General features: G+C 43.6%; 1 protein-coding gene and 1 long non-coding RNA gene across 3 annotated transcripts in view; one reads left to right on the top strand and one right to left on the bottom strand.

The window, feature by feature from the left end:
* Positions 1-12,570, top strand: part of LOC117351174 — a 30,542-nt gene extending 17,972 nt beyond the window's left edge. Inside the window, exon 3 of the long non-coding RNA XR_004537346.1 lies at positions 12,451-12,570. This is a non-coding gene — a long non-coding RNA (uncharacterized LOC117351174). The remainder of the gene's footprint in view (positions 1-12,450) is intronic.
* Positions 489-23,535, bottom strand: ABHD14A (abhydrolase domain containing 14A). 2 transcript variants are annotated; one of them, XM_033926081.1, is made up of 5 exons: positions 23,277-23,535; positions 14,398-14,663; positions 13,718-13,833; positions 9,940-10,172; positions 489-1,968 (listed from the first exon to the last, which is right to left on the bottom strand). In XM_033926081.1, exons 2-5 carry the CDS (start codon positions 14,646-14,648, stop codon positions 1,786-1,788), a joined length of 783 nt encoding a protein of 260 aa, XP_033781972.1. In that variant the 5' UTR covers positions 14,649-14,663; positions 23,277-23,535; the 3' UTR covers positions 489-1,785. The 2 variants fall into 2 exon arrangements, with proteins under 2 accessions (XP_033781972.1, XP_033781971.1); XM_033926080.1 differs by having other exon boundaries at positions 23,344-23,534.
* Between the last annotated feature and the right edge of the window lie 293 nt (positions 23,536-23,828).

A 23,828-nucleotide genomic window follows, 5' to 3' on the forward strand; every position in this document is an offset into this window, starting at 1 on the left:
TCATTGCAACTGTTTCAGTGCTGATCCCGCTCCAAGGCAGGATACAAAAAATAAATAAATAAAAAATGTCACAAACTTTCAAATGCTTCAAAACATTCGGGTGTTCTTTCTTCATATATTTGTCAAACGAACATCACTTGAAATAAATAAGTTATAATATGGTGACTTAGCTTTATGAAAGGTTAGGGGTCCCAACGTGGCCCGGTTTCGTTTGCTTCTTCAGGAGACCCAATCATAAATCCTTTAAAGCTTTCAATGATTATTTTGAAATTCGCTGAAAAACGCTGTCGGTACAAAAGATTTCAACAGCCATTTTGAAGTGAGATCAGTTTATGTCTTTTGATTGCTTGGGATTCAGCAAGAGTTTAATTTCCATCCTATAAGTTCACATAGAATTTTTCTTTTTTCAACCATCTTTATTTTCTCTTCTTTATTAATTTCCAGGTACTTTAGTTAGATTGTGAGCCTTCGGGACAGTAAGGGAATTTTTTAAGTACCTTCTTACTTCTCATTTATAATCTTAATGTATATTTTCTTACAAACCGCTTAGAACCTAACGGATGTAGCGGTATATAAGAAATAAATTACATTACATTACATTACATATTTACAAACCAGATGGAGAATGCAAGAGGTTTCTATAACGCAGAACTTTGTAAATTGTTTTCACTTTCTTCATCATATATGCATTTCAGAAAATTACTGAAATCAACACTAGTCGTTAGATTTTTAGGAATTTAATTGTTTTTCTTTTTCTATCTATGGAAGTATTGTAGATCACTGACGTAGTACAGTCTCTATATTGTAAGCCACATGGAACTGCAAAGTCTTGCAGTCTAGAAATGAAATGTTATGTTATATTATATTAATCTAAACCACTGCATAACAGCAGCACACGTTAGCTGACTCCAGGATGCCCATGCTGGATTCTAGAGAAAACCATACTGAGTCTCTCAGTCACTGTCGCTGCGAGATCACAGCTGGATAGAGGAAAAATGAGAGGCAGCTGTGAAAGAAAGCTCTTGGTGCTAGTTGTGATCAAGTAAAAAAAACAAACAACAAACCACCCGACAAGCTATAAAATGATCATGAAGAATATGAATACTTCCTACATGACACGTTTGAAGAATCTGATCATTTGTGTCCTTCCTCAGGAATAAAAAAAAATACAAAGGTATCCCAATGGGTGGTGCTAACATTTGCATGGGTAGATAGGGGGCAAAAAAAGGTCTTAACTAAACCTTTGATCTCAATCATTTTTGCTTTCATCATCTGGAAAAATGGGAGCAAAAGGAATTGAAATATGGGCTATACCTCTGGCTCAGAACCACACCCTACCGGGCATGATATAGTTAAGGAGCTGGAATCACATAAAAACAAATGCGATAGGCCAGCAGAAATCATCTCAGCACAGGTGTCAATGAAAGAGAGACTGAGGCAGAAACACACGAGATGAGTAGATAAGAGTGTCAAATCACATAAGGCTGCCATCACCACAGTTATCTCTAAGACTGCCATACGCTGCCTGTGTCCTAAGCTACTACCTCAGAAAAAAAAAAGCAGCACAGGCCGGGAAGAGGGCTCATCCCCAGCTGCTGAAATGCTGAAGTAAAATGTTGCCCCACCCTAAGTCAAAGTCACACACAAATGCCTCTTCCATCCAACGTATTACTCACACTGAACTCTGCGGTAGGCCAACATGCAGCTGATAAAGAATTCTTCCCCTCCTTACTTCCCTCACCCCTGCTATTCCACAGCAGGACCAGACATGCTTAGAGAGGGAGTTCACTTCAGCTTGTCAAGAAAATCCAACAATGTCTTGTGGAATGCTGTTGGGTTGTCCAGATAACAGGCATGTTTAGCATCTTTCAGGGCAACAACGGTATGTGTTGGAATCTTCACCAGGTTCTCCAATGACTGCGTCCCAAGGTTGGTGTCCTTCTCCCCGTACACAATCAGCGTTGGAGTCTGATAGGAAAACAGACATGTTTACTGGCTACCTACACAATTAATGACCATTATAGTTTATTTTAGTTTAATGGGAACAGAGAAACTTGTCCAATGACAAAACACCCAACTTTGTTGTGACTTGTGTGTCCCCCCCCCCCACCTCCTTATAAACTGTGGTTCCAAACATTGAGTTGGGCGGAGAAGAGGGGCATCGGGCTTTTCAGATATTGATTTGGTGGGTGGGAGAAGGAAGCAAAGTAAAGTTGCCAGTTTTACATAAGAAATGTGGTGAAATTAGGTCTTACCTGCTAATTTACTTTCTTTTAGTCCCTCGAACCGGCACTGATGGATGGTTTATGCTCCTCTGCCAGCAGGAACCTTACTAAACCTATCAGTAGAACAAGAATGCCAACACAACTATTGGAGAAGAATTAAACAGAGAACCAAAACTGTCCCTATAGTTTGCCAGCTAAACCAGTCAAACACTGCTCCATATAAAAAAATAACAATTTCCCAACAGAAAAAACCACAACAAAAATGGTCTTGTAGTAGAACTGAGCAAAAACTGACTCTTCACAGTACAGTACTAAAAACAACAATACTGGGTGGGTTCTGTGCTAGTCTACAGGGACTAAAAGAAAGTAAGTTAGCAAGTAAGATCTAATTTTACCTTCTTTATCATCCCTCCAGACCAGACCGGCACAGACGAATGGGACATACCAAAGCAGTACCCATCACAAATGAGAACCCCTTAAGGGTCACCAAAAAACCCGCTTGCCAAAACAGCCCCGCTCCAAGCCATCCTGCAAAAACTCCCCAAGATATGAGGCAAAGAAGGGAAACCACTGCTTGAGTAGAACACCATTCCTCAAAGAGACGTCAGATGCACACAGAAGCCCGAGAAATTGAAAATCTCCGAGAGCCCAAGAGAGTAGAGATCACCCTATTGGAATAGCCTTTCTTGCTTAGGCGTTCCTTTTCAAGTGCTAAGCCATAAGACAAAAGTGACCTGGATCGAACATGGGAATGGGTCCCTGCATCAGAAGATCGTTCAAGAGGGGCAGAGGAAGAGGATCTGCCACTAGAAGATGAACAAGATCCCCATACCAAGGGTGCCTGGGCCAATCAAGAGCCACCAGGATCACGTGGCCTGCATGACCAGCAATGCCCACTAGAGGCCATGAAGGAAAGACTTGCGGCCGAACCTCGGCCAAACCTGCACCAGAGTGCCTCTCGGCCTGACAATCTCTGCATCTGCTGAAAAACCTTTGCACCTTGGCATTGAATGCATGGCCATGAGATCCATTATTGGCCAACCCCGTCAGATTGAAGGCTTCCATCCTGAGGCACCACTGGCCGGGATCCAGCACATAACTGAGGAAATCTGCCTGGACATTGTCCTCTCCCACTATATGGGAAGCCGAGACGTCCAGGAGGTGAATTCTGCCCACTCCATAAGAAGTGCTGCCTCCTGCGCCACCAGAGACTCTTGATTACCCCCTTCCAATTGAGCTATGCCACTGCAGTGGCAACATCGGAGAGAACCCGAATTCCTTTGCTAGCCAAGAGGAACGAGAATGCTGCCAGCACTAACCGAATGGCTCTGATCTCCAGAACATTGATCAACTAAGAGTACTCCTCCTGAGATGAACTGCCCTACATCGAACAACCAAGAGTACTCTTCCTGAGATGAACTGCCCTACATCGAACAACCAAGACACTGGGGCTCCAGCCGAGAAGACTGGCCACCGAGGCTGATCCAGACTCACTCCCTGGACCAGATTATGGGACTGAAGCCACCAGCACAGACTGCGGCAAACTAGCCCGCGAAGAGGAACCAGCGAGTCCAAATGGTGAGATCGCAGGGACCACCTCTGAAGAAGCCCTGTGGGGACACACCCACTGGACTGCCTCCAACAAGGCACCATCGAACCTATGAACTGAAGAAATTCCTGCACTTGGAGGCAACGAGAACCCATCAGGGAGCGAATCTGCGACTGCAACTTCTGCACCCACGTCTCAAGGAACACCCTCTCCAGACCAGTGTTGAAGAGAACTCCGAGATACTCCAGGTGTTGAGACGGAGTCAACTGACTCTTGGGAGAGGTTGACTACTTAGCCCAATGACAGCAGCAACTCCACTACACGGGCCGTGACCCGCATGCTCTTCTCGAAGGAATTTGCTCAAATTAACAAGTTGTCCAGATATGGGTGAATCAAAATGCCCTACCACCATGATCTTGAAGAAGATATGCGGCGCAATGGCCAGACCAAACAGAAGTGCACAGAACAAATAACAAAGAAACTGCTGGCGAGACTCCCGAATTGTGATGTGAAGGTATGCTTCCATCAGGTCAAGAGAAGTCAGAAACCTCCCTGGCTGAACTGCCAGGATCATAAGAACATAAGAATTGCCGCTGCTGGGTTAGACTAGTGGTCCATCGTGTCAAGCAGTCCGCTCCCGCAGCGGCCCTTAGGTCAAAGACCAGTGCCCCGAGTCTAGCCTTACCTGCGTACGTTCTGGTTCAGCAGGAACTTGTCTAACTTTGTCTTGAATCCCTGGAGGCTGTTTTCCCCTATAACAACCTCAGGAAGAGTGTTCCAGTTTTCTACTACTCTCTGGGTGAAGAAGAACTTCCTTACGTTTGTACGGAATCTATCCCCTTTTAACTTTAGAGAGTGCCCTCTAATTCTTTCTACCTTGGAGAGGGTGAACAACCTGTCTTTATCTACTAAGTCTATTCCCTTCATTATCTTGAATGTTTCGATCATGTCCCCTCTCAGTCTCCTCTTTTCAAGGGAGAAGAGGCCCAGTTTCTCTAATCTCTCACTGTATGGCAACTCCTCCAGCCCCTTAACCATTTTAGTCACTCTTCTCTGGACCTTCTCAAGTAGTACTGTGTCCTTCTTCATGTACAGCGACCAGTGCTGGATGGCTTAATCTTAATACAAAGCGATGAACAAAGCTAAAAGTAATAAAAAAAATTGCAACATTCGGGGTAAAAATACAAAACACGTAGAGAAAACGCACAGTACGAACAGAGCCAGGAGGGAGGAAAGGGGAAGAAATATAATAGTTGATAGGAAGTGAGACGACCAAGGGAAATAACAAAAGGAGGGTTACATAAAAATAAAAGAATAAGAAAAAAAAACAACAAAAAACAAAACTAGTGATTAAAAGAGTAATCTAAATGAAAGGAGTTAGCAGTCAAAAGCATCTCAACTTGCTTCTAAATTTGTCTATCACGCATTCTTCTCTTATATATAATGGGAGGGAGTGACATTTAAAAAGTGCGCCACATGTTAAATATCTGGTTTAGCTATTTAGGACCTCTTTTACACAGACTTTAAAGGAAGGAACCCGTAGTGCCTGATTCACACCTTTTAGATCCAAGATGGAAAAACTCCTTCTTGGGCACCACAAAGTAAATGGAGTACCTCCCAGTTCGAATCTCGTGAGGAGGCACAGAACCACTGCCTTGAGCTCTACCAACCTCTGGAGTGTCTGATGAAATATCCGCTTCTTCCAAATGAACTGACATGGGGATGAAAGAAAGATCTGGCAAGGGCCGGTCAAACTCGAGAGCATACCCATCTCCTCCAGGACCCACTGGTCCATCCCCAGTAAAACTCAAGCAAGCGGGCTCCAACCTGAACTAGGGAAAGGACCTGAACACAGTCACAGTGCTGGCTGAAAAGAGGAAGAGAGACTGATCTCATTGGCGTGCACCCTGAAAAGACTGCATTCACTGGAAGAATCGGCCCCTGGGAGGAAGAAGCTGCAGAAGACACTGCCAGGCCGATACTGACAAAATTCACGAGATGACCTCAGCCCAAATCTCCTCTACCAGACTAGACTGCCAAGGTTTGTCCTCCGGTACTCGAGGCACCTTGGAGTCACCTAAACTCTGTACCAGCTTGTCCAATTCCTCTCCAAAGAGAAAGGAGCCCTTAAAGGGAAATTTACTGAGTTTGGATTTGGAGGCTGAGTCCACCAACCAATCATGGAGCCACAGAGTATGTCTAATAGCCACCCCTAAGACCATAGCAGAAGCACACAAGTCATACATTGCATCTGAAAGATAAGAAGAGCCAAGTTTAATCTTAGCAACCTTCTAAATCCACCACAGACCACCCAATGGACTCCCTATATAACACATGCTCAGCCCAACAGAAGCAGGTTCTGGCCACCAGACCGCCACAAATTGCCGCCTAGACCACTAAGGCCACAACATCAAAACTCTGCTTGAGAAGTGACTCCATCCTACAGTCCTGGGGGTCCCTCAAGGCCAAACACCCCTCCACTCCAATGGCCGAAACCATTGCATCCACAACCGGCAGATGTAAGGAGTCTTTATCATAATCAGGAATAGGATAAAGACGGGACAAAACACCAGCCAAAAAGGGTCTTCCGGTGTCTTCCACTGCATGTGCACAATATCCCGTATATCCTGATGCATGGAAAATGAACAGGAGGCTGTCTGAATCCCTCTAAGAGGATCCACCACCCAAGGGGCCTCTCTGGACTCTTCCTCAAAACACAAGACAGAGGATACCTGAAGAATGAGTACCTGCAGCTCTTCCCAGTGAAAAATGCACACCATTGAAGAGTCTTCCCCAGTGGGCGGTTCTGAAACCCAGCCACTCGTGTCATCTGCTGGCTGCATTGAGACCTCAGCAGGAGCACACTAAGCACTTCTTAGGCAGGGAAGTGCTCATTGTGAACTTCAAGGCAGGCTCAATGAACACGCCAGTCAGCTAGAAGGGAAAACAATTTGTGAATGAAAGGCTTCCCTTCAGACCAGCACTAACAATAAAGAACTCTGCTGTGGTTTTTTGTTTTAAACTAAAAACTTAAACATTTAAAGGAACAGGCCCCACTGGCTGTTAAAGTTGTAGTCAGTGCCCTCAGGCAAGGCATACAGCTAAGGCACCAAAGGTTGGGAGGTGGGGGAAGGGTCTTGGCCGCCCAAGTGCGACACCCCTGAGGTTTAATGGGATCCAAGCTCCGTCTGGACCAAAAAAGGTCACCGGCTAACCTCTCCAACAGACCCTAGCTCCGTCTGGACCAAAAAAGGTCACCGTCTAACCTCTCCAACAGCCCCTAACTAAAGGCCAAAGAAAAAGATAAAAAAAAAACCAACCAGGATTACACAGGTTTACCACCTCCATCCACCTGCAGGACTTAAGAACAGACAGATTCTAAAGGAGACTACACAGCCCACTAGTACTGCTGCTAGAAGTCAGTGTTTTGTCTCCACCTACTGGCAGAGGAGCGTAAACCCATCCATCTGTGCCAATCTGTAGGGTGGCTAAAGAAACATGGTTTGTGTGTGATCTCACTCGCCCAGCTCAGGAACAGATTAACTCGGTTCCACCCAATTCAATGTGAAGGTTAGCAAGGGGGGTAAAAAAAATCAATTTAAAAAAACTGGCGAATTATATGGGGAAGAACAGGAGATAAAAAAGTTGGCACCTCTCCAAAGGCAATGCAAGGTGCTGAGCAGACGCTGAAGCTACCCACAGTAGAATGTGACACTTCCTCCTGGTTACTCTCCCCTACGAGTCACACTTAGAAGCCAATCTAAAAGTGTAGGAAGCTTAGCAAAGGTTCTGCACACAATTTTCTGGGCTACTACGGCTGCCCTGTGCAAAGAACAACAGACATCAGCATAGTACTGCTCATTTAAACACAAAGGTAACGAAGGTATTAAACCTTGGTCTGAGGAGAAGTAAAAGCTCACTTTTCTGTGACTAGCATTAGTCAGGGTTTTGTGCCAGTTTATTTTCTTGCTAACTACCCCTAATTTTTTTCTTGATTTACTGGAAGAGATGGATAGACAACCTAGTAAGCTAAGATACTAATTCTGCCACTGACATTGAGCTGGATGGGCCAACAGGGTATTTTTGTAAAGCATGGAATCCAATTGGAATATAAGGGGAGAGATGTACAAAGACAAGGAGATAAGGCAAGAAAAGGAAGGATCCCAAGGTTGCTGGCAGCAAGGTTTGGCACACTAGGGAATGGGAGGGATTCAGCCCCTTTCCCAAGGACTACTCGGAGCACTGTTTACCCTGGCGATGGCCCTGGGTAAGGCCTTCGGGACCCGGGACTTCAAGCAACAGAAGAAGGGAGACATTGATGCCCCTATATAGGTCATTGGTGAGACCACACTAGGGAGTATTGTGTTCACTTTTGGAAGCCATATCTGAGTAAGGATATAAAAAGACTTGAAGCGGTCCAGTAAGGGGTATGAACCAAAAGAAGTACAGGAAGAGATTGGAAGACCTAGAATACCCTCCCGAGGGAGGTGGTGGAGAGGAAAACAGTGATGGAATTCAAAAAAGTGTGGGATAAACAGAGGATCTCTAATTAGAAAACAAATGGTATAAATTAAATAACTAAAGCCGGAATTGGATAGACTTGAACGATTTGTGTCCCATATATATATTCGATGTAGGATGGGCTGGGGAGGGCATCAGTGGGAACTCCACTAACTTGGAACATGAGGACGTTACTGGCCAGACTTTACAGTAGATATCCTGCAAACAATGGGATGGTTGGATAAGCTGGAGCGAGCTTCAATGGCAACTTCAGCAGTTGGAACCTAGGACGATATCAGGTGGACTTACAGTCTACGACCCAGAAATATCAAAGAAGAGACAAGTTAATTTAATCAAAACTAATGGGCAGACTTGATGGACCGTTCAGATCTTTATCTGCTGTCATTTACTATATTACTAGTTTGCTGTTGTATGGTTTACGAACTAACAAATGAAAGAACCTCCCTCACCCTAAGAAGTCTACAAAAAATTTTGGATATTCGAGCTTCAATCTTTAACCCCTAATGGTCTGAATGACTATATAGAGTGGCAACACACTTATTAAGTGTGAATGTTTCTTTAAAGGATTTGCTTCAAGTTCCTTTGCAAGCTGCACTCTTTCATTTCACCTGTTTCTGTTTCTGCGAGTTAAAAAGAGGGCGTCCTCTCCAAACCAGTGCCATTTCTTTCCTGCTTCATTCACGAACTTGAGAGTCATCGAGCAGTGCGGTTCCTGAGGAAGGGGGTTTACCCCCGAAACGGAGTCCGTTGGACATTCACTTCATTTACTGCTTATGGATCACCATTTCCATTACACACGGAGAAGCTAAGTCCTTACAGCCTGTGTATTTTTGAGCTTGGTTGGATTTGGACACTAACTTTCCAGTTTGGCCCCCAGCTTAGGGGTAAGAGATGAATTCCTTCTTTATTTTGATAATGTGTGTTTTTTTCATTTGAGTTTTTTCACACATTGCACATTTTGCACTAGTTAAGCACCACAAACATTATCCGGAGCAAGCCCGGGGATGTTTCGCAGTTAACACCTTTCTGGGTGTAAATTCGCGACAGCTTTTCCCTGGAGTTTCCAGAGGTTGCTGTGTGACTGAGGGCTTGTCCGGTTAATGCTCTTAAATTAAATTATAGAATTATTTTCATTTTCTGCTTAGTTTGGAGTTGGACTTCATCTCTTTTCCCTATTTTTTGTAGACTTCTTGGGGTGAGGGAGGTTCTTTCATTTGTTAGCTTGTTGTTGTACCTCCTCCATTTAGGGTTCTATTTTTTGTCTTGTATGGTTTACGAAGACATGGAGGCAAAGTTAAAGGGACAGAGGAAGGGGGCTAATGTTAGATAAAGTAAGGCAATTTGCATGCCCATCTACGCAGGATGGTAAAGAAGCCAAATAAAATGACTTGAAGACAACTGGATAGCAACTATAATATACAGGCAAACAAAAAGAGAAGATTTGGTAGGCTGATTTGTTTTAATATATGAAGGCAGATATACATAATAAATGACATCAGATAAAGACCTGAACGGTCCATCCAGTCTGCCCATTAAAAATACATGATTATGAGTAGTACGTAATAACAATTACATATTAGAAACCCAGTGTGTATTTTTGTCTCCCCTGACCTCTCAGTTATTTAATAATAGTACTAAGATTACCTGTACCAGCTTGTACTGCTCTGTGGTGTAACTCTTAGTCCCCACTGGAGCAATGGGAACAAAGCCTTTCAGCCAGTCCCCATGCTGCAGCAGCAGTGGCAGGGAGTAAAGGCCGCTCATAGATGGGCTGATGAGAACAGGCTTCTTAATTCTGAGGGTCTCAATGATACGCAGGACATACCCAGCACGCTCTTTCTCTGGGACTGCCCTTGACTCCAGGGACCCCCCATAACCTAGGGAGAAGAACAGATATATATATAAATTGAGAAGCACAGAAGCTTAGAGGATTACATCATTTCTCGCTTTGGTCAGTTTGACTCCAACACAGTGTTGTGGTTGACAGAAGTCCTCTAGAGACAGGAAAACACCTAATATAGGAGTCGGAAGCACAAGTGACTGGAGTCAGTTAGTGAAAATGTGCCGACTCCATCTCCAACACCTAATAAATTGGTGACGGGTCAAAAGCGCGCGAGGACAAAGGCGCGCTGACAACGATGTGCGGACAACTGAGTACAGGGCTTAATCGCACTGAAGAAAACCTGTATTTTAAAGGGCTCTGATGGGGGTGTGGGGGGGAACCCCCCCCTCTACTTAACAGGGATCCGGCTGCCTCACGCTGCCATGTTGGGGGGGTGTGGGGGGTGTAACCCCCCACATTATACTGAAAACTTAACTTTTTCCCTAAAAAACAGGGAAAAAGTTAAGTTTCCAGTATAATGAGGGAGGTTCCAACCCCCCACGCCAGCGCAATCTCTATTAAGTAAAGTGGGGGGGGGGTTCCCCACCAACACCCCCCGTCAGAGCCCTTTAAAATACAGTTTTTCTTTGGTGCGATGAAGTCCTGCACTCAGTTGTCCACGCTCGGTTGTTGGCACGCCTTTGTCCTCGCGCGCTTAGGCTATGAACCAATAAATTAGACTCTGCACTGAATGTGGTAAGGAGGTGTTCACTAAGGCAAAAAATGATTTTTGTAAGCTATGTTTAAGAAGAAATTCAATTATTGTGAAGACCTTCCAAACCTAAGACTGGTTAAGGCTATGGTGAAATCTCACATAATTTGTATTACTGTAGTCTAAGAGGGGCTTCTTAAAAAAAGGCAATTTGCAAAGTAAACATGGTCCAAAATTCAGCAACAAAAGCAATTACTGACTGAACAAGGAAACAGGGACAAGCCCATTTAATGGGACATTCTTCTGTCTGCACTTGTAATGCTAACCCTCCCCCCAAATGGGTGACATTACTTATGGCAATGACTTAAGAGGCAGGTCTGCAGGCAGACTCTTTCCCTGGCAGGCCCCCAGCAAAGAGCATGAGAATGTACCTTTCAGCTAAGTTAGCTTCATATCCATAAGAGAGACATACTGTCTCCCACCAAAAATGAAAATTCAAAAGTGCAAAGTCTTTCCAGTTCTTAACTACTGATTATATTGCCATTCCAGACTGTATCAAGAACAGCTTATTTTTATTAGCTGTCAGTAAGGTCCCTGAAGTAGCACGTATTCCACCTATTGCTATGCTATATGAAAAAGCTAGACGAATTTCCAATATATTCTGTGTTTTATTCCACACTTCTTTCCAGAATGTTTGAACCAGCGGGCAATAAAACAAAAGATGGTCAAATGTACCCACTTCCTTTTTACAGTTCCAACATGCTTTAGATTTATTAGCATCCAACTTTTGTAACTTGACCGGTGTCCACAATTTTCTTTGGAGTACAAAGTAAAGAGTTTGTCGTAATGAAGCAGAAGCCGGGCACCGTGACCTTTGAATCCATATCCTCTTCCAATTTTCAGGTGGGATAGAACATTGCAGTTCTCTAGACCAGTGGTTCCCAAACCTGTCTTGGAGGACCACCAGGCCAATCGGGTTTTCAGGCTAGCCCTAATGAATACACATGGAGCAGATTTGCATACCTGTCACTTCCATTATATGCAAATCTCTCTCATGCATATTTATTAGGGCTAGCTTGAAAACCCGATTGGCCTATGGTCCTCCAGGACAGGGTTGGGAACCACTGTTCTAGACCAAATAGACTGAAGTCCAGAAAGAGGTTTCTTAAATAGCATTGGAGTTTATACCAGCTTGGGGGCCTCATGACCCTGAATCCCCACAATATAGCACATATTAAGCAAACTTGCCCCCTCTTCTATTAAACTTTGCTAGCAGTTTTTAGAGCAGAGAGCTGCACTGCTCCTGACACTCATAGGGACTCTATGAGCATTGGGAGCAGCGCAGGCCATTCAGCGTGGCTCCACGAGCTAGAAACTGCTAGCGTTTAATAGAAGAGGCCCTTAGTTGTTCCTTCAAAGTGTGAAGTGATGGAAAGCCAGCCTTAATAAAAAAACAATAAAAGAACCCCAATGCAAAACAATTAAAATGGTGTTTATTCTGAGGCTGCTATGTCAATAGGAAAGTAGAACTATTTTACAGAGAATACAGTGGGAGTTAAATTCTGCTAAGAAACTTTCCCAGACTGATTATGTGTGATTTAAATTTTCCTCACCCTTCCAGCTTCCAGACACTTGAGCTGTGAAGACCTTGCTGAAATCTTTTCTGAAAATCTTTGAAGTCAAGAATCAACCTCCCTAGCAAGAGGGAGATGCTGTATGTCAAACCCCAAATACTAAAGAGGTTAGTAATGCCAGAGAGAATTTTAAAGGAATGACAATGGGCTTAAGCTAGATGAAAGTTTTCTGGGAGGCTTCTACCCATCCTCTCAATTCGCATTTTAGAACCCCAAACCTTTCACTCCTCCTGAAATTGTAATAATTACACTCAAGAATCATGTCAGACATATTATTTGCCTTCATTCACTAAAAGGGAAATCTACTCAGCCTGTGGGTATTTCCCTCAATACTTTAACACAGGGGTAGGGAACTCCGGTCCTCGAGAGCCATATTCCAGTTGGGTTTTCAGGATTTCCCCAATGAATATGCATGAGATCTATGTGCATGCACTGCTTTCAATGCATATTCATTGGGGAAATCCTGAAAACCCGACTGGAATATGGCTCTCAAGGACCGGAGTTCCCTACCCCTGCTTTAACACATGATCAGTAATTAAGCTGAATTCTCTTTGATCCCCAGGACTTGTTCCCACAATGGAGTTTTTTTTATTCTACATCAACCCTGTAGAACTGCTTCTTCTATTCTGTGGTTTACATAAGATATTTTCCTTGTTTTGTGCATTGTCTCCCTCCCCGATAGTAGGCTGATAAGGAACAGGATACTTTTTTTTTGGACTACTTTTCCTATTGAAGATGTTTATTTATTTATTTATTTATTTATTTATTTATTTAGATTTATATCCCGTTCTCCCAGTAGCTCAGAACGGTCTCTCATTTCTTTATGAACCTTCATGTATTTCTGTTATATGTTTATATGAATAAAATATACAAAGAATCATGTCTGTTTTAGCCTGTCCCTGATGGCCTCGGGTCAACCAATTGCTTAGTTCTTATTGCACTTGCTTTGATCTAAAAATGTGATTTCCCCCCCCCCCCCCTGTTAACATATGAAAGGTAAGAAAAGCATGGGCTAATACAGTGGTTCCCAAACCTGTCCTGGGGGACCCCCAGCCAGTCAGGTTTTCAAGATATCCCTAATGAATATGCATGAGAGAGATTTGCATATAATGGAAGTGACAGGTATGCAAATCTCTCTCATGCATATTCATTAGGGATATCTTGAAAACCTGACTGGCTGGGGGTCCCCCAGGACAGGTTAGGGAACCACTGGGCTAATACCACCTCCTCAGGCAGACAAAGCTGCGCTCTTACCAGGCAAGTCCAGAGCAACCGCACGATACCCATGTTCTGAGAGCAGCGACAGGGTTCCCAAATCCTGCCATGTCTTTGAACTTAATGAATGTCCGTGCAGAAGCAAAATTTCACACCTGACCAAGAGAGCACAGATTATACACAAACCTGAACATGAGAAAGCAAAATGCGCTCATTCTGCATAAAAAAAATGTCAGAGGTCTTTTATTAAAGCAAAAGAACAAAATAAATCCCAAGTATCTATCTCAGTTTTAGAAGTTTTTTAACCCTCTTCTCTACATTCTTCAAGGCAATCCCTCACTTAACCCACTCCCCCCCCCAAAAAAGAACAAAACGTGACCATCTTTGTGGAAAAAGTGACTAAAAATCACCAGAAACAAAATGAGGTTTTAATGAATTCCGTTAGAACAATTTATGATACAATAGTTCAAACCCTATGTGGATAAAAAGGCCCAGAAGTTAAAACGTTAAACATCTCAGATTGCTTACGAACCCACAACATGAAAATTAGCCAGCCATTCCCAAAATTTTGGATCCGCTACTTCAGTCACCTTTTCTCAGAGACAATCGGAAATTTCTACAGAATTTATAAGCAGATTCTTAGCAACTATTAAGCAGCTTGGAAATATATATTGGCTGAAGTGGATGAACGGCAGCATTAATATATTCACAGCACTCACCGGCCTGACTTAGAGGCTCCGATTCCTTGAATTGGGACTGCCTCCCTGTAGAAGGTGGGAGAGTCTCCCTCTACCCTGCCAGTTCTCAAGCTGACATTACTCTCTGGCAGCACAGCCACCTTGCCCTCCAGCAGATCCGCCGTGAAGGATTTCTCTGGGTGCATAGCCGGAAGCAGCAAATACAGCAGTACCGAGACAAGCAGTCCCACAATTAGAAAAGCTATCCTGTTTCGGATTAGATTCAAACTCATTCTCTCTGCAAAATTCTGAAGAAAAAACAAAAACAAAAAATGTGTTACTTGTACTGTATGCGCAAACATGGTAAAAATGTACCACCTAGTCCCTTCCACCTAGCTCCATATGTGAAAAAGCAGTAATACTATAAATTAATGCCCAGATTCTCAAAATTTTAATGCTGTCACTAAACTGTTTTTCGACGGTTTAGCCTGCAGGCATTTTGGCGGCAGATTATCAAAATGACTTATCTCTGGTTTTGGCGAGCTTTCTAGCAGTCTCCAACACTGACATGCAAATGGGCTTCTAAGAACAGCATCGGCTTTTGGCGACAAAAATCAACGACTCGTCCAGGGGTGCCGGTACAGTGACAGCACAGTTTAAAACCATGGCATGGCAGTGTCGGAGACGGCTTGAAAGCCAACCGACCCCCCCCCCCCCCCGACCCCCGAGCAGTGGCAGAGATGTCGGGGGTGTTGGTTGGCAGTGGGAGAGATTGAACATCTCTCCCGCTGTTGTTGCGTTTTGGGAGCGGGTTCTTTTTTCGTTTATTCTGCGCATGTGCCCATCGCTATCACCAGCGATGGGTATATGCAAATTTAGAAAGTCTTCGCTACTCTCTGCCAACCTCATTTGCATGAGCATTTTTTGGGGAGAATGACTCATTTTTTAAAATTCGCTACCAGAACGCCTGTGATAGCAGCACGTCGTTTTTAACTCGATTTTTTAAGAATCTTGGCCTAAGTCTCTTCCAAATCCTACCCTCTCGGCACCTCTTCTGCCAGTAGAGATCACTTTATTAGTAGCTAGTGTACTCTGTGAAAGAATCTGGATTTTGAGGAACAGCACACTATTTTTATAAGGAAATTAGAAAACTGTCTGAGTGAATTTTCCAAGTGGTTTAAAATCAATGAACTAAAGCCTAAATTTGTAGGAGGCTCATATGTGGTTGACTAGGCCAATGCTTCTCAACCTTGTCCTCAGAGCACACCCAGTTATTTAGGTTTTCAGGATATCCACAAAACAATATGCAAAAGATGAATGGCATGCGCTATTTCCTTAGTTTGAAAATATTCTTCATATATATTCAGACAACCTGACTGGCTGGGTGTGCCCTGAGGACTGAGTTGAGAAGCAATTAACTAAGCATCAGAGAACTTGTTCCTCAATATCATCTCTAGAGATTCTCTTTAGTCGCAAAGTCTGAAATAAAAAATTTGGGAGTATGGTGGGATAGGGATTAAAGGTTCCTCATTCGCAAGTATGCAGTTACTTTGTAGATTACACCCATTTCTCGATAGGAAAAGATTTATGGTAGCTGTTCTGATTCATGCTTATGAAACGTCTACATTATCTTACTGCAATGCTTTGTATTGTGCCTTCCTAAATATCAACTGAAAAGACTACAATTAGTAAAAACACTGCTGTTTATTTACTGTATTAATGAACAATAAAGCTTTGAATCAGGTTACCCTACACCTAGCTGAATTACATCGGCTGCCAATTGAGTGTCAAATTTATTTTAACTGCTATGCTTCATGTTTTAACGCAGGGGTCTCCAAAGTCTCTCCTTGAGGGCCGAATCGAGTCGGGTTTTCAGGATTTCCCCAATGAATATGCATGAGATCTATGTGCATGCACTGCTTTCAATGCATATACATTGGGGAAATCCTGAAAACCCGACTCGATTGCAGCCCTCAAGGAGGAACTTTGAGATCCATATGGTCTAGATTCATATGGTTTAGATCAGGGGTGTCAAAGTCCCTCCTTAAGGACCACAATCCAGTCGGGTTTTCAGGATTTTCCCAATGAATATGCATGACATCTATGTGCATGCACTGCTTTCAATGCATATTCATTAGGGAAATCCTGAAAACCCAACTGGATTGGGGCCCTCAAGGAGGAACTTTGAGATCCATATGGTCTAGATCAGGGGTGTCAAAGTCCCTTCTTGAGGACCGCAATCCAGTCGGGTTTTCAGGATTTCCCCAATGAATATGCATGAGATCTATGTGCTTGCACTGCTTTCAATGCATATTCATTAGGGAAATCCAGAAAACCCGACTAGATTCGACCGTCAAGGAGGGACTTTGGAGCCCCCTGTTTTAACGCCTTATGTCTAGAGCACTGTTCTTCAATGCATGACTGAGGGCCAGTGGTCCCCATCTTCATTCCTTTTTTTCTTCACTACTCTCTGACTCTCGTTTGAAGCGTGTTGACAGAAAGCAGATGGGCTGAGCCACATGCTTGAACGACAAGGCATTTCTCAATAGAAGAGCAGAATACATTGGGAAGTACCCACCTCCATGAGGATACATTCCAATGAAAAGTGTGTGATGGTGTTCTGGTAGGGATGGATGTCATTGACCCACAATGGTCAGCAGTGTCACATCCCTGCATGGGAAGACATTTGGTGGCTCTCCTTTAAGGGATCTTTTGAAAGTATATGAACCAAGGGGGAGGGTGGATATGGAGTGTAAGTTAATAAGATATGATATCATATGTTATATAATATAGTACACTCTATATTAGTTGATAATGTGATGAAGGGTGAGTGGGTGAGTGGGTGGGGTTTTTTTGTTTTTTACACTATTAGATTTTATGTGTTAGATATTATAGTGCTATATTGGAATTACTTGTATGATATATTTTTGTGCACTTGTTGATTGATTTGAAAATGAATAAATATATATATATTTTTTTTTTTAAAGAAAGTATATGAACCTCTGACGGATCATCTTAGCAAGTCTTTGCTGAAGTTGTAAGTGGTAACAAGCTACAACTTACTTGTACAAGATCTTTAGGAGCACTGGGTTCTAAAATTGTGGCATACCCGACCTCTAGAACTATGTCAAATACAATATTATGAGAAATTTTAAAAAAATGTTTTAAGAGTATGGTTTTATAGACATTTTTGTGAAGGGGTTTAGATACAACTATTTTAAGATCTTTTGGGGGGGGGGTGATACTTTGTTTATTTATAATTTCTTAGAGAAAATTCTTGATGCCCACATATACTTTGTTGTAATTTATTTTATTTTTTTACTGTAGTTCATTTCAAGCCTTTGGCCAAAGCAAAAATATTAAAATAAGCGAAGAATGTGACATTTATTTGTATTAAATGTAAACTGCTTTGAATTTATTTTGAAAAGTGGTATAGTAAGCCAATTAATAAACACAAATGATTAGCAAAGGAGTGGGACGATCTTGCTTGACGAACTTGTTGCACTTCTTCAATGGAGTAAACAGGCAGATAGACAAGGGTGACACAGTCGACGTATATTTTTCAAGTACCTTTCTTATTTCTAATCTTAATGTATATTTTCTTCAAACCGCTTAGAACCTAATGGATGTAGCGGTATATAAGAAATAAATTACATTACATTACATTACATATTTGGATTTTCAGAAGGCATTCAACAAGGTTCCGTATGAACGACTACTTTGGAAAATTGCGAGCCATGGAATAGAGTGTGAAATACTCCCGTGGATTAAAAATGGGCTGGCGGATAGGAAACAGAGAGTGGAGGTAAATGGACAATACTCAGACTGGAAGAACGTCACCAGCAGGGTGCCGCAGGGCTCAGTGCTTGGACCCGTGCTCTTCAACATCTTTATAAACGATCTGGAAATTGGTGCGACGAGTGAGGTGATTAAATTTGCAGACGATACGAAGTTATTCAGAATAGTGAAGACGCAGGGGGATTGTGAAGATCTGCAACGCGACATAACCACGCTCATGAAATGGGCAGCGACATGGCAAATGAGGTTCAACATGGATAAGTGTAAGGAGATGCATGTCGGTAACAAAAATCTCACACACAAATATAAGATGTCCGGGACAGTACTTGGAGAGACCCCCCCAGGAAAGAGACTTGGGAGTACTAGTCGACAAGTCAATGAAGCCATCTGCGGCAGCGGCAAAAAAGGTGAACAGAATGCTAGGAATGATTAAGAAGGGGATCACGAACAGATCGGAGAAGGTTATCATGCCGCTGTACCGGGCCATGGTACGCCCTCAACTGGAATACTGCGTCCAGCACTATTCGCCATACATGAAGAAAGACACAGTACTTCTCAAAAAGATCTAGAGAAGAGCGACTAAAATGGTTAAGGGACTGGAGGAGTTGCCTTAGAGATTAGAGAAACTGGGCCTCTTCTCCCTTTAAAAGAGACAGAGGGGACATGATTGAGACATTCAAGATAATGAAGGGAATAGACTTAGTAGATAAGGACAGGTTGTTCACCCTCTCCAAGGTGGGGAGAACATGAGGGCACTCTCTAAAGTTAAAAGGGAATAGATTCCGTACAAACGTAAGGAAGTTCTTCTTCACCCAGAGAGTGGTGGAGAACTGGAATGCTCTTCTGGAGTCTGTTATAGGGGAAAACACCCTTCAGGGATTCAAGACAAGGCTAGACAAGTTTCTGGTGAACCGGAATGTACACAGGTGAAGCTGGTCTCGGTTACGGCACTGGTCTTTGACCTGGGGGCCGCCGCGTGAGCGGACTGTTGGGCACGATGGACCACTCGTCTGAACCAGCAACGGCAATTCTTATGATCTTATGGGATTCGTTCACCCTCAACCAAGGCTGATGACGAAGACAGTATTCTCCTGCTCTGTGCCAGGAAGCCATCCTGCATGAGAAGCACTGTGCCCATTGGGCTCTCTGCTTCTGTATCTAATCTGAGGCACAGCAAAGCTTTTCAAAGTGTTTTTAAGTCATGAAGGGCCAGATTCTCAAAAAGGTTGCTGAAAGTTAGGTGCCAGGAGGCATTTAGATCACACCTGCCAGTTTTGTTTTAAATGGAGCAATAATTGGTTGTGCCATTTAAAAAAAAATTAAAAAAAAATTAGGTGCCCTCTGGGTCCATGGCACCTAGCAGCACCTTGATGTCAAAGTCAAGAAATGGGCATGTTTAGGGCAATGCCAAACTTTGGCGTCACTAGTGGCCTACATTTCTGGTGCTTAGGGTCCTTGCAGGTGCCAGCAGCACTTGTCCGTGATTGACACGCTGCAGATGCCGGTTTTCTAGGCGCCTGCTATGGCAGGTGCTGCTTGCTAAATCAGCCCCTAACTGTTCTCATGTTCCATCACTAGTAACATACTGTTTATAGGGATTGGAATTGATTTGTATGCTTACAGAAAATGATGGTACATCAAGGCCTTTGGCCTATCCAGTCTGCCCATCTGTGTACCATCTACTACTCTCTTCTTTCTTAGGCATCCTATATATTTGTCCCATGGTTCATGAATTCAGACAAACAGTCTTTGTCTCTACTACCTCCACCAGAGGTCTTCCATGCATCCACCACCCTTTCTGTAAAGAGATTATTTCATTATAGTACCCCCTTAACTGTATCCATGGCATCCTGTTTGTCTGTTTAGATTGTAAACTCTTTCGAGCAGGGACTATCTCCTTCGTGACTGCACAGCACTGCGTACGACTGATAGCACTATAGAAATTACTAGTAGTAATGGTAGTATCTGAGTGGACACAACTGATATTATGGCATCTCTTCTATAATTTTTCTGTAATGCAGACAATATAACTGGTATTAATTTATAAGGTTAAATCATATTACAATTTTTTTCTGAATTTGTGCTTATAAAGTAGTGAAATTCAAACCAATAACGAAGCGAAGATATCGGGCCTAGGATAAAGTATACAGTAGTCTTTGGTGTCAGCAAAATTGAAAAAGGTCTGGCCCACTTGGAACACTGTAGTGACTGTATGAAGAATAATATATTTCCTGACACTACTGATAATAAGAAAAACATAAGTCATGACTATGCACGGGAGAAGTGGAAAGAAAAAAAACAGGCAATGTGGTAAAATGGGAGGTGACAACATTTTTTTAGATGTACTAACACCTCAGTAAACCCACTTCACTGAGCACATCAATACGGCTTGACAAATTACAGCTATACTCGCTCGAGGAGCGCAGAGAGAGGGGGGACATGATCGAGACGTTCAAGTATCTTACGGGCCGCATCGAGGCAGAGGAAGATATCTTCTTTTTCAAGGGTCCCACGACAACAAGAGGGCATCCGTTGAAAATCAGGGGCGGGAAACTATGAGGTGACACCAGGAAATTCTTTTTCACTGAAAGAGTGGTTGATCGCTGGAATAGTCTTCCACTACAGGTGATTGAGGCCAGCAGCGTGCCTGATTTTAAGGCCAAATGGGATCGGCACATGGGATCTCTTCACAGGGCAAAGGTAGGGGAGGGACATTAAGGTGGGCAGACTAGATGGGCCGTGGGCCCTTATCTGCCGTCTATTTCTATATGTTTCTATGTATTAGATCTACTAATTTTGCGGTACCATCTCCTAACCATCTCCGTTCAGAAGTATCTCTTCCTCATTTTAAAAATAAGTTAAAAACGTTTCTATTCCAAGACGCTTTTGATACCCTTATTAGGGCTAATTTTTTAAATCCCCTTCCTACCGTACCTTACCTTTTATGTTAACTTTACTTTGATTATTATAGTTCCTCCCTTTTTCCTCTTGTTCCTGTTCGTTTACATGTTGTGTATTCTTGTCTTGTCTTGTGACTCATCATGAGATCTATTTATGTAAGTCTGTATTTCTGGTTCCTCATTAGTACTTATTTGTACACCGCTTAGAAGTTTGATCGAGTGGTACAAAAATTTTTTAATAAACTTGATCATAGTTCCTATCTGTCCCAGTGGGCTCAAACTCTAGCTAGTGTACCTGGGGCAATGAGGGAATTCAGGGCTCCTTTTGCTAAGGTGTGCTAGCGTTTTTAGCACGCGCTGCAGATTAACGTGTGCTGCCTCCCGCGCTACGTGGAAAAACTAACGCCAGCTCAATGGAGGCGTTAGCGTCTAGCAAGCGCTAAAATCGCAAGTGCAGCTTAGTAAAAGGAGCCCTAAGTGACTTGCCCAGGATCACAAGGAGCAGCGAGGGATTTGAACCCACAGCCTCAGGGTGCCGAGGCTGTAGCTCTAACCCCTGTGCCACTGACAGAGCTTTCCCACTAGTGAGTCTTGGCGCAAGACCTCCCCTCAAGGATCTCGTTGGCTGTGCAGAGGAGCGCGGGAGAGACTGGGCAGCATAATTGTGAAGCTCCGGAGCTAGACTACCCTGCATTAAACTGCTTCAGCCCAGCAGGTACCAACATTAAATCTGTAACTTAAAAAAAAAAAGACAGAGAGGGAGAGAATTGTTGCACCGGGCATCTTCTGGTCAACAAATTCTGCATTAAATCTACTTCTTCGGGATAGCATTTTGTTAATATGCCAACCCCACCAAACTGGGGAGAGGGAGGGAGAAGGGGTATTGGTTTTATGCCTGTTCTGGCAGATGTCTTGATTTTAGTTTTCATTGAGTTTTATAGAAAATTCAAAGCAAAGGGCTCCTAATAGTGCGCGCTAAACTGCCAGACGAGCTAGCCGCTACCGTCTCTTGAGCAGGCGGTAGTTTTTTGGCTAGTGCAGGGGAGCACATGATTAAAAGTCGCGTGCACTAAAGCCGCTAACGCAGCTTCGTAAAAGGAGCCCTAAGTCAAACTGTCAGAAGTAATTTATGCTTTTTATTGGGGGGGGGGGGATGGAGGGGATTCCTCGTGGGGACGGAAGAGATTCTGGCGGGGACGGGCAGGATTTCTGTCCCTGCGCAACTCTCTACTCAAGACGAGGACAAACTTTGTTCCCACGTCTTTATTTAGGTGCCACTTCACTAATACAAAATGTAATATATTTGATATTTATAATCATCAAAGAACTTGATTATCAAAAAAATATTCTTAAAGTAAAATACATCACATTATTATCTTTGAAATAAGCATGCTATTTGCATGCCATACAATTTCACCGACTCCTGCCATATTCACACAGCTACCAACAATCCAGCGGGTGAAAAGGCAGGGAAGCCCACAAACACCCATTGCAAGCCCACCCAGAAAAAGTAAAAAAATAAGAACATAAGAAGTTGCTTCTGTTGGGTCAGACCAGAGGTCCATCGCGCCCAGCAGTCCGCACCCGCGGCAGCCCATCAGGCCCATGACCTTTACGGTGATCTTTGTCTGAACCCGTAAAACCTCCTTGGTCTCTATCTATATCCCATCTCTACCTCTATCTGTATCCCTCAATCCCCCTATCTTTCAGGAATGTATCCAATCCTTCTTTAAAACCCCTGGCAGCGCGTTCCAGGTGTCCACCACCCTCTGAGTGAAAAAAGAACTTCCTAGCATTGGTTCTAAACCTGTCCCCTTTCAGCTTCTCCGAGTGCCCCCTTGTACTTGTGGTCCCCAATAGTCTGAAGAATCTGCCTTTCATGATCTTGAAAGTCACTATCATCATATATGAAATAATCACTCAATTGTGAATAATTCTTCACAACCGAGTGATTATTTCATCTATGTTTTGCCATTCACTTTAATCACTCCACTCTCGACTTTTTAGAGAGATTTTTGCCCCATTGTTGTTTGTTTGACTGCACCTAGAAAATAAGTGGCATCCAAGTCCCATGCCAAGGTTGCCAACGAATATCCAGCTGCGCCTTCTCATTCTTGAGCTGGACATTCAGGAGAGGTTCAGCTGCTTTTTCCACCTCACTCATCCCCCCCCCCCCCTATTTAAACCCCCGTTCAATCTCCAATTAAAAGCAGCTGCTGCAACCTCTGTCTAGAGCGCGCGCCCTGTTTGGAACGTCCCGTGCCTCTGCCCCCTTCCACCAGACACTCACGGCTGCGGCGGACAGGTCGCGTCGTCTCCACGTCTCAGCTCGGCAGCGTGTGTCAGTCAAACGCCGACGGGGGCGGGGACTCTTACGTGACGTGGCGGGACGCTACGCCACTGCCGCCTTTCTTGCTGGTGCGACGCTGAAACGGCTCCCCCTCTGTGACCCGCTAAGAGGTTCCGCCCTGCTTGCGAAGAGGAGCCCGGGCGCCTTAAAGCCCTGTGGGCTGCCTCCGCAATTAACGCTGAGGTCTCGCGCTCCAACACCTCCCTTCCCCGTTCAGCGCAAGGCAAAAAAGAGGACACGTGGCCCCAGCCCCAAACTCAGCCGTACGCGCACAACAGTAGATCAGGTGACTAGTCCGTACATATGGGGGAAAAAACACTTTTTAGTACTAATCCACGAGTCAGCTACCTTATGAACCCACTTAGGGTATCCTGACCATTTAGCTTTTTCATCAAAAGGGGACATCTATTAATTGTCAGTCCCGC

This window comes from Geotrypetes seraphini, chromosome 17 (genome assembly GCF_902459505.1).
Source record: "Geotrypetes seraphini chromosome 17, aGeoSer1.1, whole genome shotgun sequence".
Classification (NCBI taxonomy): Eukaryota; Metazoa; Chordata; class Amphibia; order Gymnophiona; family Dermophiidae; genus Geotrypetes; species Geotrypetes seraphini.